At 35.7% G+C, this 12,984-nt stretch overlaps 1 protein-coding gene across 5 annotated transcripts in view; it reads left to right on the top strand.

The window, feature by feature from the left end:
• The window catches only part of SHLD2 (shieldin complex subunit 2), a 91,495-nt gene that overhangs the window by 61,341 nt on the left and 17,170 nt on the right, over positions 1-12,984 (top strand). For all 5 annotated transcript variants that reach the window (XR_011496664.1, XM_044759776.2, XM_044759773.2 and 2 more), the window contains exons 4-6: positions 6,143-6,337; positions 6,500-6,634; positions 11,797-12,003. Coding sequence is in view for 4 of the 5 variants with exons in the window: in XM_044759776.2 (XP_044615711.2) it covers positions 6,143-6,337; positions 6,500-6,634; positions 11,797-12,003 (537 nt within the window). In the remaining variant the exon portion in view is untranslated. The remainder of the gene's footprint in view (positions 1-6,142; positions 6,338-6,499; positions 6,635-11,796; positions 12,004-12,984) is intronic.

Here is a 12,984-nt window from a genome sequence, read left to right as displayed (position 1 = left end):
CTCTGCTCTGGAGCAGATCGGTCAGAAGCACAGGTGGACCTTCTGTTGGCATCTGAAATGGGGGTGGGGGACAGTCTTGTAGAACAGAGCCCTTAACCTGTGGGATCTGATGCTATCTCCAGGGAGACAGAGTCGGAATTGAGTTCATTGCTTGGTGGAGTGGAAAAAAAAACATATCAGAATTGATGTCAGAATCGTATTAGCATAAAGATAATATTCATTTATATTATCATTTAAAAAAACTTTTAACTTTGAAATAATTATGGACTCACAGGATGTTGCAAAAATAGTACATGAAGTTCCGTGAGCCCTTTGTCCAGCTTCTGCCAATGGTGACATCTTATATAGCTTTAGTACAATATCAATACCAGGAAAGTGACATGCTGTAATACTGTTAACTGGGCTGCAGACCTTAATCAGCTTTCCCTGTGCTCCTGTGTGTGTGTGCACGCACGTGTGCATGTATAGTTCTGGGCAGTTTGATCCCCTGTGTAAGTTTGTGTTAATGCCACCACAATAACAATACAGAACTGTTCCATCGCCACATAGGAACTCCGTCATGCTCCCTCTTTGTAGTCCTCCCCTGCTCCAGTCCCCGTCCGTCCTCTGGTAGCCACTAGCTTGGTCTCCATCTCACCAGTTTTGTCACTTTGAAAATGTTATATAAATGGAATCTTTGGGGGCCAGCCCCATGGCCGCGTGGTTAAGGTCCCGTGCTCCACTTTGGCAGCCCAGGGTTTCAGCAGTTCAGATCCTGGGCATGGACGTGGCACCGCTCATCAGGCCATGCTGAGGTGACGTCCCACCTAACAGAACCAGAAGGACCTACCACTAGAGTATACAACTATGTACTGGGGGGGCTTTGGGGAGAAGAAGAAAAGAAAAAAGATTGGCAACAGATGTTAGCTCAGGTGCCAATCTTTTAAAAAAAAAAGTAATCTTTTGAGATTGTCTTTCTTCACTAAACGTAACACCCTGAGATCCAGCCAAGTCGTTGAGTATATGAGTAGCTATTTCTTTTCAGTGCTGATTAGTATTCCATTGTAGGGGTCTACCAGAGTTTGCTTAATCATTCAGCTGCTGAAGAACATTCGAACTGTTTCCTGATGGGGAATATTATGGATAGAGCAGCTGTGAAATTTATATCCAGGTTTTCGTGTGAACATAAATTTTCAGTTCTCTGGCATAAATGTCTAAGAGTGCAATTGCTGGGTTGTATGGTAAGTACATGTTTATTTTTATAAGAAACTGCCAAACTATTTTCTGGAGTGACTGTACCATTTAAAATTTCTACCAGCAATGTATCTTCTGGTTTCTCTACATCCTTGTCAGCATTTGGTATTACCCAATTTTCTATTTTAGCCATTGTAATCAGTGTGCAGTTATATCTCATTGTGGTTTTAATTTGCATTTTTCTAATGGGACAAGACAGATCTAACAGGCATAATATAACTAAGGAGACACAAGATCTATATAACATAGTGAGTGGGGTAGATCTTATGCATAGGGTAGATCTTATGGCTATAAGTCAAACTTTAGACTCTAATAATAGAAATACATGTTCTTTTCAAGTGCCCACAATGTATTCAGAAAAATTGATCCTATTAGGTCACAAAGAAAATTGTCAGTAACTTCTATAAAGTAGAATTATTACAAACATACTAATCAAATGCTGTAAAACTAGAAGTTGTTAACAACAACAACAACAACAACAAAATTTGCTTTATCTGGAAATGTTAAAACCCAATAGCCTTCATATACACAGACACTAAATAGAGGGCGTTCCGTTGGGGAAAAATTCATTTAGAATAGCAATAAAGAAGATACTTCAGAATAAATTTAAGAAGAAATGTGCAAAACCTATATGAGGAAAAATTTTACATATACCAGAGAGAAATAAAGACGTGAACAAATGGAAAGACAACATTCCCTCTTCTTGGATAGGATGACTCAACGTTACAATGATATCAGTTCTCCATAAGTTAATTTATAAATTCAATGCAGTCTCAGTAAGAATACCAACAAGCTAGGTTATGGCATCTACAACTTGATACCAACATTCATAGGGAAAAACAAAGATGAAGAGTAACTAGGAAAACACCGAAAGAAAAAAGTTATGAGGGACTAGGCTTACCATGCATTAAAACATACTAAAAGCCTCTATCATTAAAACAGTGTGACACTGCTGCACAAACAGACAGACAGTGGACTAGAATAAGAAGAGCAGAATTAGACCCACATACCTATCATTTAGGCTATGGCAAAGATGGTATCTGAGGTCACTGACGTGAAGGTTAGCTTTTTAATAAAGGATGCTGAGGCAACTGGGTAGCCATTTAGAAAAAGACAACATTATATCCATATCTCACAACAAAGGGAAGAAAGAGCTCCAAATGAATTAAGAATCTAAATGTAAAAAATAAAACCGTATAAATACTAGAAGGAAACATGGATGAATTCCTCTTTAGTCTCGGCAGAGGGAAAGGCTTACTTACTATCACTCAGAATCCAGAGGCAGTAAAAAACAACACTGATAAGTTTGAACACAGAAAAATAAAATTTTGAATGACCAAAAGCACCATAAACAAAGTCAAAAGACAACTGGCACACTTGGAGAGAATGTTTGCAACATACACCTTAGACAAAAGGCTAACATTCCTGATATAGAGAGAATTCTTAAAAATTGAGTGACAAAGGACCTGATGGGAAGATGGGAAACAGACATGAGCAATTCAAATTAAAATTACACAGAGACATCGTTTCTCACCTGTCAGATTGGCAAAAATTAAAAAATGTGACAACACATTCTGTTGGTGAGGCTCTGGGGAAACAGGCTCTCTTATACGTTGCTGGTAGGAGTAAAAATTGCTACAACCCTTCTGGAGGGATTTTTGGCAATACCTAAAATAATTACATAGTGTACTTAGCTTTCAACCCAGCAAGCCTGCTTTTACGAATCTATCCTGAAGATACAAGTACAACGATAGGAAAATACATATGCACGAGGTCGTTCATTGCAGTGTTGTTTGTAATTGTGAGACATTGGAAAAAATTGAAACGCCTGTACATAGCAGAGTGGTTGATTAAATTCTGCTACATTCACATAGTGGAATGCTATCCAGCTGTAAAAACAGGAAAAGAATTCTATTAACTGATATGAAGTGATTTCCAGGACATGTTGTTACATGAAAACCCAAAACCCAAAATGTGCATGTAGTATGCTATCTTCTGTGTAAAAAAGCGGGGAAGAACAAGAAAATACACATGTAACTTCTCATTTGTGCAAAAAAATGCAGGAAGGATAAATCAGAAACTAAAGAGATCGGTTACCTACAGGGTATAAACCAGTTTCACTAGTTTTTTTTCTTTTCTTTTTGCAAGTGGTTACAACTCATGGGAGCAGTCTTAATTCTGATCAATATATTGTGCTTTTGAAAAAGACTTATGTTCTTTCCTCATTGTCTTGAGGTATTACACTGTTTACAGACCTAGTCCTGATAATGTGACAGGATAGAACTTTATCTTAAATATTATTAAGTATTATTAAGTTATATAAATCAAAGGTTAACACAATCTTTCCATAAAGTAGACTATTTAATTTGTAGTCTAAATAATCAGATGTTTCTGTGCAAATTTTTACGAAGCAGGGATAAATAAATAATGTGATATCAGGGTTCTTTTTTTCTTTTTTTCCCAAAAAGCTCTATATTGTAGACAAAGAATGAAGCCCAGAGAAGTTAGGTATGAGTTCCCAGAACTCATTATTGACAGAGCCAGAATTTGAACCTAGCTCTTCTGATTCCAGATGTGCTGGAAATATTGTGAAAGAGGAACCTGGAGGTCAGGAGAGTCAACTGGAGCTGTGGAAGGTGTTTAGAGTTGGGTTTTGCTGTAATCTGGTTGATCTCCTTATCTCCACTTTTCCCCTCTTTCTCTCATTCATCTTTCATGCTGTCTGTTCTTTTCTCTGATGCTCGTTATCTTTGTTAAGGATACCAACATTGTTTTATAAGATTCATTGAGGACTTGAGTAATCTTAATTAGAATAGATCTCATGTACGTACCGGGTTCTGAAAACTTTAGAACGTTAGTTTTTATCCATCCACTCAGCTGTGCTAGAAATCTTGATGTCATCTTCCATCTTCTCTTTACCGTCCACAGTTCATTTGGAGTTTTCCTCTGAACCGTTTCACAGATCTGTCACCATTTCCCCTTCGTACATTCTTCCTGGTTTCCAGTGCTTGTCACCTTCTGTGGGATGTGACTAGCCTCCCAAATTCTTCCTATTCTCTCTTCTGTGAAAATTGATTCCTTTACATTAAAGATCCATAAACTTGGATGGGAAGACATTACATCTTTGTTTTCACTAATTGCTAATTGAAAATTGTCATTTCCTTGCATTATGAATAAGGCAACCCTCGATAGTAATATTAACAGTACCGCTGACTTGGTCACCGAGAGAAAGTACCTATATTTTCATATCACATTGCAGTTGTTGAAGATAACTTGAATATCGTTCATGCCCATTGCTACTTTGAAATTACAGTAGTTGTTACATATTCTACTCTATCTTGTTATTTAACGTATTCATGAGGTACAAGAGTTCTCAGTTTTAAGAATATTTTGATTACCATATTTCTATATAATTGGTTTTGCAATCCACTTCATTTTATGCATTTAAAAATATTATTCTATGATAAAAATTTTCTAAAATTAAATAATGGTAATAGTTGTACAACTTTGTGAAATGCTAAAAAAAACCACTGAACTGTACATTATACCTTTCTCTTCATCTGGAAATATACCCTCTCCCCCAGTTACTACCTGGAAAAGTCTTAGACATTTTTCTAGAAGCCACCTCAACTATTCCCTCCACTGAAAGAATTATCAACCTGGGGATAGTCAACAACAAACACCGGGCTGAGGGTATAAGAGACACATGTAAGCATTCCTGAGAACACACAGAAACACCACGCAAGGCACTTGAAAGAACCTTTATGTACATTTCCCGCTGCAATCAGTTAATAGACTCTGCTTTCTAAAAAGCACTTAAGTATTTTTTTCTAAGGTCTTATTTTGGTCACCAACCAAATATACGTTGAATATCAACATATATTCAAACATACCTCCCTCTCCTTTAGGGAAATTAAAATCTAATCAGTAAAGCTCATCAATCTGTACATTAAAATGTCTACATTTTATTGTATGTAAAGTATATCTCAATAAAAATGTGGAAAAAAATTGAGACGGGAAAGAGAAAGACATCTAAATGGCATAATGACTGAAGAATTAAATAACCAATGTAACAGTCAAGAGAAATATTACAGTGTGCTCAAATGCCAATGAGAGACGAAGCTCTCCAGGTTCAGGGGAAGGAGAGATCACTGGGAGCCCATAGTGGTGCTTATTCTCGGTAGTATTTGGATAGATAGAGAGGACGATGACGGCATTGCAGCCAGTGAAAACGGTGAGGACAGAGGCTCAAAGGTGGGAAAGAAGGAGTGTTCAGGAAAAGAGCCAGTTAGGCGACTCTTAGAGTATTTCAGGTGGGAAATGCTAAGAATCTTGACGAAGAGTAGCAGTGGTTGGGATGGTTGGGGAAGCGTGATCAAATCGGACTTGAGGGATTGGGGACCCTATTGGATATGATATTATTAACAAAATAGAGAAGTAAGAGAACAGAGCAAGTTTTTTGGAGATGGTAAATAATTCCATTTCTATTGGTTAAAAATATCAAGCTTATTGTTACTATTTTATTTTTGGTGAGGAAGATTGGCCCTGAGCTGACAACTGTGCCAATCTTCCTCTGTTTTTTTGTATATGGGATGCTGCTCCATATACAGTGCTATATATGGCTTGATGAGCAGTGTGTGGGTCTGTACCCAGGATCTGAACCTGCGAACCCTGGTCTGCTCCAGCAGAGCACACGAATTTAACCACTACACCACCAGGCTAGCCCTTATCAAGCTTATCTTTGCATCTAAACTGATTCAAGAATAAGCTACATGTTTTGTAGAAATGAAATCATGTTTTACATTTAATCACACTTTGCAGCCTAAAATACAGTTCTAAGGAAATATCGTGTTGTCAAAAAAATATCATCTTGCTGTCTTTTGCATGTGTGTGTGTTTTTCTTTCTTAGATTCCAGTATGGTTAGTGATGTGGTACTTCAAGACTTACTGGCGTATGTGTCTTCGAAACATTCTTATCTCAAAGATCTTCCTCAGAGGCGGCCTCAGAAAATGAACAGTATAGAATTTGTAGAACTAGCGTGCCTTCGGCCCGATATTTTAGTCCACGCAGTGGTGAGAGTTGTTGATATCACTGTACTGACAGGTAAACATTTTTGGCGCCTCAATTTTCAATTATGAAAAAATTAAGATGCAAGACTGTCTTCGTGTACCGTTGGGTTATCACCGTGTATTTATCATTAGACAAAGTATGGCATCACATGTGATAAAGTAATGCCGACTAAAATATCCCTTTTTTCTTTTCCAGAGGCAGTGTACAGCTACAGAGGGCAGAAGCAAAGGAAAGTTATGTTAACAGTGGAACAGACCCAAGGTCAACATTATGTGCTTGTATTATGGGGTCCTGGAGCCGCCTGGTACCCTCAACTTCAAAGGAAAAAAGGTAAATACACCGAAAAGCATTTAATCTATTTATAGTTAGGTAAATGATTAATGCTTATGAGATGAAAAGAATCAAGATGAAAGAATGAAAGGAACGTTAAGAGATGAGACCACATTTAATAAATATAAGTGATCATGATGGAATACTCCTCTACAGATTTCTGCTGTTATAATGTTATAACTCCGGTAAACAATTCAGTGATCTAAAAAGTCCTCTATAATTAATGCTGGCAAAATAAAAGCTTCTATTTATTCCCAAGGATTCTACTTTACCTTTTTAGTGAAGATCTTATCTCCTCCAGATAATATTCCTTAAAAATTTAATTCTGCAGAAGTTCTACAATTTTTATTCAGCCAAAGTACTCTGATAAATAAACTTCTCTCTAGTTATAAGGCAGATGTCAGGGGAGTTGCATTAACTCTTTCATGTTGCCATGTTAGTTTAATGAATTACCGTGTTCCAGGTTTTTATTCCAGTTGTTTTAAAAGTGTGGACTATTAGCCATCTGTAGAATGTTTATGTTTAAAATATGATCCATGATTACATTTTTCTTTAAAACATAAGTTAATAATTGATGATGTGTTGAATTCAATGAAGTTGATATTTCAATAAAATAGTAGCATATCTTCCGTTTGATATTGTGAGATCCTTTAGTTATCACAGTGACAGAGAGTTTAATTAGTGGCTTATGAGTTATTTTACCCTGCTAAATTAATTCAGAGATTGATTAAGTGTGTGACCTATTCTTTTTCACTCGAAAGAGTTAATGTCTCTTCCTAAACTTCTGCCTGCAAAATAGTTATCAAAAGATAAGATCTGTCTCATTGTCTCTCTTAATCATTAATAGCCTATAACTAGGATTTGAGATAAATCAGACTTTTGACTTTTATGTTAGGATCAAACAGTGACAAATATTTGTTTGGTTGAGAAATCTGACAAACATGTATCAATGATGGGCTGACCGTCGTTATTGACCTGTCCTCGCAGGCGGGATCATGAGTCTGGTGCATGACGGACAAAATGTAGGTCAAAGTATTATTCCAATTACAACGGAGCTGGAGCACAGCAGACTGCTCCGTGCTTAATATGGAGCAAAATAAATAGCTATTTGATTAATAGAAGAGCCATTGTAGTCGTTTCTAGATAATTCTGTGGTATTTAGGTTAATATTGAAAATTTATGAATCTAAGAATTAAGATGTAGTTGTTCTTTATTCATTCATTCATTCCTCATATTTTATTTATAATCATCGTTTTTAACTTTTCACGTCCACCTCAATACGTCTAGATCATTCTTTTTAAAAACAGGAAAATACCAGTTTCGAAGGATCATCTAAGTGGTGATTCTACTTTCAGAAGTTGTTAGCATTCTATCTGTTCATTTCTATTCTAGAAATATTCATTGAATATTTCTCGAGGCGTCCTCTGTATTAACCTCTATGGTGGGCACTGGCTTTACTTGTTCCCGAGGGTAACAAACTCACCTTTGGTGATATAATCAGAAATGATCATCAAGCAGTCATTAGTGAATACTGGAGATAACAGAGTTGATGTTTTGGGAAGAACAATAAGAAATCTCAAATTCACGTTCTTTTGGAATACGCATTGCTAGCAGGAATTTGGGATGCCTCAGACGTACACATATTGGTCACAGTTCAGGTCCTAACGAGGGTGGACTAGAGACATAAATTACACTTCTTAGTAATAATTGGATACGCATAAAATAAGGTATTCAGAACTAAATGCCATTCCGATGTAATGTCGTCCTGAAATTATTTAAGAGAAGTCTAATATTTTAAAAATATAATAAGTTATAACAAAGTACTCTCACGACATTACTAATTAAGCGCAGAGTGAGGCAAATGCTCCTGACATTTGTGATTATGCTTCATGTGCAATCATAGTTACATCTGCATGAAGGTTTGAAATCCATTCCCAGTCTTAGTTCATGACTCCAATATAGAAATGTGTCACAAATTGTCTCAGTATCAGTACCCCTCAGGCTTCCTGGGCTAACCTGCACACAACTCTGTTCTGTTACTTCAACATACCAGTCTTTTTCCTGCCTTGGGATCTTGAATTTGCATTTCCTCTGCCTAGAGTACTTTTCCCTCCACCTCTCCCAGTGGATAGCTCCTTCATCTCTCAGCTCCAATTTCATCTTCTCAGAGAGGCCTCACACATGTATACACATGATTACTCCCTGTCAGATCTCTCTCTGTATTCCCTTCCTACTCCTTAACACAGTGGAGAGTATCTAGCTTATTTGCTTGCTTGGTAATTGACTGATTTTCTCACTGGATTGTAAATTCTGTGAACACAAGCTCCCTGACTGGCTCATTCACCGTCGTATCCCCATCACACAGCACTGCGCCTGCTCTAGCAAATATTTTCTTAGTGAGTGAATGAATGAAGAGTAAAATACAGGCCAGGCAACCGTTCAGAATTCCCACTGTCTTTAAGGACTAAGAGACCCGAGTTTGGGGAGAAAATAACGTTGCTTGTTTCAAAAGGTAAAAAAGTTGCCAAGTTAAAAATGCATGCATGTGAAGGTTTTGCAAGCCCTGGGATGTATTAAGGACTTATGTTTGAATTTGGGCACTGAGGGCTTGTAGTTAGGACTAGGACTCTACTCTGGCCAACAATTAAGGGGATGCATTTGAAGTATACAGGAGTATCTCTCAGTGCATCGGCGAGGGTGCTCATGGATTTCAGAGGAACTTGGAACTAGGAGCTGAAGAGTGTTGTGGGTCCCAGGCAGCTTCTCTGTGTATTATTCACTTAGTGCAGAGTTTCTCTGCTTCCCAACCATGCGGAAAGCAGAAGATTGATACTCTGTAGCTCCTAATTTTCCTTTTCCTTTTAAGAGACCAATCCCATTTCCAAATTTCCAGCAGAGAGAATCTGATTGCCCAAATTGGGTTTGATTCAATCAATGGTGGCCTGGAGGACAGGGTTGAAACATACCGATAGGAATGGCTGAGCTTGTTTCAGAGGCAAGAGGACGTCAAAGGGTCACTTGTGGGCTGGGTGGACACACTGTCAAAGATATGTGTGTTCACTAGCCTGGAGAGATGTATGTGATGCTTTGTTTAGTTTAAAAAGTAGATCATAAAACTTCATAAATGAGAGGATTCCATTTTAATAAAAGTAGATTTAAGTATGTATATACATTTAAAAATCTGGATATATGATGCTACAATGCCAGCAGTGGCTATCTCTACATGGTAGTATTATGTGTTTTTTATTTTTTCTTTATACCTTTAGTTTGAATTTTGTGTGTGAAATATGCATTTATTTTTTAAAACTTTTAGTATGAAAAACTTCAAACATATAGAGAATAATATAATGAACTGAAGTACCTATTATTCAGCTTATTAAAACATAGCCAATCTTATTTCACCTATTACTTTCCTTATCTTTTCCTGTCTAAATATAATAAAAGCAAAACTTTTTCCTTTTTTAAAAAAAAAGAGTATGTAGCGTTAGGAATAGCTAGCTAACAATTTGAGAAAAAAATAGAATTAAATTTATACTTCATATTTGTGTCAAAATAAATTCTAGATACATTAGAGATTCAAATATTAAAAAACAAGACTAGTAGAAGAAAATATAAGCAAACTTATGTGGAATCCAAAGATTAGTAGGTTAAACAAAGTGTAGCAACAAAAACTACTACACATAAAAATCACCATATACGAAATTAAAAGGCAAGTGAAAAAACAGAAAAAAATATTGCATTTTGTAAAACAGCAATGCAATAAGCAAAAGACAAATATCTGTAAGGATAATTTGGCAATAGATAAATTTCCAGTAAGTATATGAAAAAATTACTCTTGTTAGTAGTTGAAAACACACAAAATTATAATGACAGATGATTTTCCTCCTGAGAAATTGATAGAGAACATATAGGTAAACAGCCACTCTCGTAAACTCTCATCTTGGAATTGTAAATTGGCAAAACCTTTCTTGAGGACAATTATAATGTGTATGAGAGCCTTAGCATTTGGACTATCTTTGGCCTAATAATTACACTTCTAGGCTATGCATAATTGTCATGCCTGTGCATAAAGATGTAGCTAAAAATATAATAGTGAAAAATAAGACAAAACCAATATGCCCCAAAATAGAGGATTGCTATAATAATTTTTAAGACTTTGGTATATCTATGCCAAAATATTGGCATATTATGCAGTATTTTAAAATAATGTAGACTAATACTTGATGACATGTAAAAATATATTTGACCTATTAAGTAAACTGAAAACTGAATGTCCACTAAAACTTTAACTGTGTTTATTTTGGGGTGTTGCGATTATGGCTGCTATTTATTTATTAGCTGCTGTGATTTCTAAGCTTGTATTGTGCAATAAGACAAGAAAGCTATTTTAAAATAATGATTGGTTTAAGCAACAACTGGGGTATATATGCTTTAGTTCTTTCTAATGATGCTGTGTCTACACAGATTTATTGACTTGTTTTAAGATTCTCCACAAAAAATTATCCATTGAAAGAAACTAAGGAAGTGGCTGGGGGTGTGTGAATTAGCCTTATGGCCTGATAAAGTAGGAAACTAAAAAGACAGCTGTTATTAGAAAACTTAGTGCTAAGAGAACTCTTTTTGTTTTATGATAAAGTTTCAGTTTATTAATATAGAATATGATTATTTGGCAAGAAGATCTGTGCTACTGTGGTTTTAACAATTAGAATTACTACTGAGGGAATTAAAAACAGGTGCAACTGTATTTAAATGCTTTTTTTGTGCTCTGGAAAAATTAGCTAAATAAGAAAACTAAGGTGTTGGAAAAATCAATGAGAGATATTGATTATGGCAAATGTGTCCATTTCTGTGTCATTATTTTGAAAAAATCTTTGTGGATATCAAAACGAGAATGTGCTACTCTGAGAAACAGTTGGTTATGATAAATTATGACTGTTTGGGAGACTAAGAAATGTTTAGAAAAAATTTTTGTTAAAATTACCTCTGGCATCCTTATCCTATTGCCTTGATACAATATTCATATTTTGTGTCTTTATACCCAAATTCCTTAGTGTGATAAAAGTTGTCTTTAACTGATTTAATCAGGTCAATCTATTTAATCTGATTCTGAGCCTAGATTGTTTACTTTTTGCTGACTTTTTGTTTTTATTTGTTTGTTTAAGATTATATTTGGGAATTTAAATATCTTTTCGTTCAGCGCAATTGCGTCCTAGAAAACCTAGAATTGCACACAACGCCTTGGTCATCCTGTGAGAGCTTGTTTGACGATGACATAAGGGCGGTTACATTTAAGGCAAAATTTCAAAAAAGCGCGCCCTCCTTTGTGAAGATGTCAGATTTAGCGGTACACCTGGAGGATAAGTGTTCAGGTAAGCTCTTTATATATGTAAGATATTGTTAGTTTTAATATAAGCAAAGAAGCTACCATTTGTGGGAAAAATGTACAACCAAACATAAAAGATTTACAGATCTTTGTAAATAGCTGAACCAGATATTGACGTCTTCTTAGCTTTTTGCCTACAATCCTTAGGGGTGAATTTATAATTACTAGAGATCACTTAAAAATATTTTTGGTGTATAGTTACCAACAGCTCATCATTTAATAAATCAGAAATAGAAAAATGACCCTAACCAGAGTCACTGTTGAGTTAGACATTTCATCAAGTTACTAAGCTGTCATCTATGTATTTAACATTGATCTGGAATCTGTGAAATTTACTTACTGCTTTGTAAACGTGATAACACACTTCCTGAACTCACGTGTGTGTGTGTGGGTATAAAATTCATCCTCAGAAACATACCACGTAGAAGATTGTCTTTGATTATGAATTTTATAGACATACTCATGCTTTCCATTAACTAAATATGATTAAAATAATTTATTTTGAGTGAAGTAGTAGCAGGAGTGTGTTTAGGTTTAATATGCCATACCCTTTGGAACAAAAAGAGAGTGAAATAGTGAAAATAACTAGATAAATTGCTACAATGTTGGTAGGACTTTTCACTAATTGCTTTAGTTGCAGTTGCATTTTCTTCCTAACCACAGAGACAGCTGCTAAAAAGATACTAACTCCTAGTTGAAGATGGAACAAATTAAACATCATTTGATGCTGTATTTAAGGTTGCTAAAAGCCAGTAATTAGTAAATGTCCGTGATTATTGGTTTTGGAAACTCATGGAAAGTTTTCCAGTGGCTATTAGAGCAAATATATTTAGAGGGGAAATAAGGGTTTTAAAAAAATGTATCTGCGGATTTATTGTTAGATAATTTAAACTTTTTAATGAAGAAGAAAATATTTGGTCGCAAAACGTTTCTCAGAATTTGTATAACATCACCATTTTTGATGCCT

Source organism: Equus asinus, chromosome 2, assembly GCF_041296235.1.
Source record: "Equus asinus isolate D_3611 breed Donkey chromosome 2, EquAss-T2T_v2, whole genome shotgun sequence".
NCBI lineage: Eukaryota > Metazoa > Chordata > Mammalia > Perissodactyla > Equidae > Equus > Equus asinus.
This window is presented reverse-complemented; position numbering and strand designations above follow the sequence as displayed.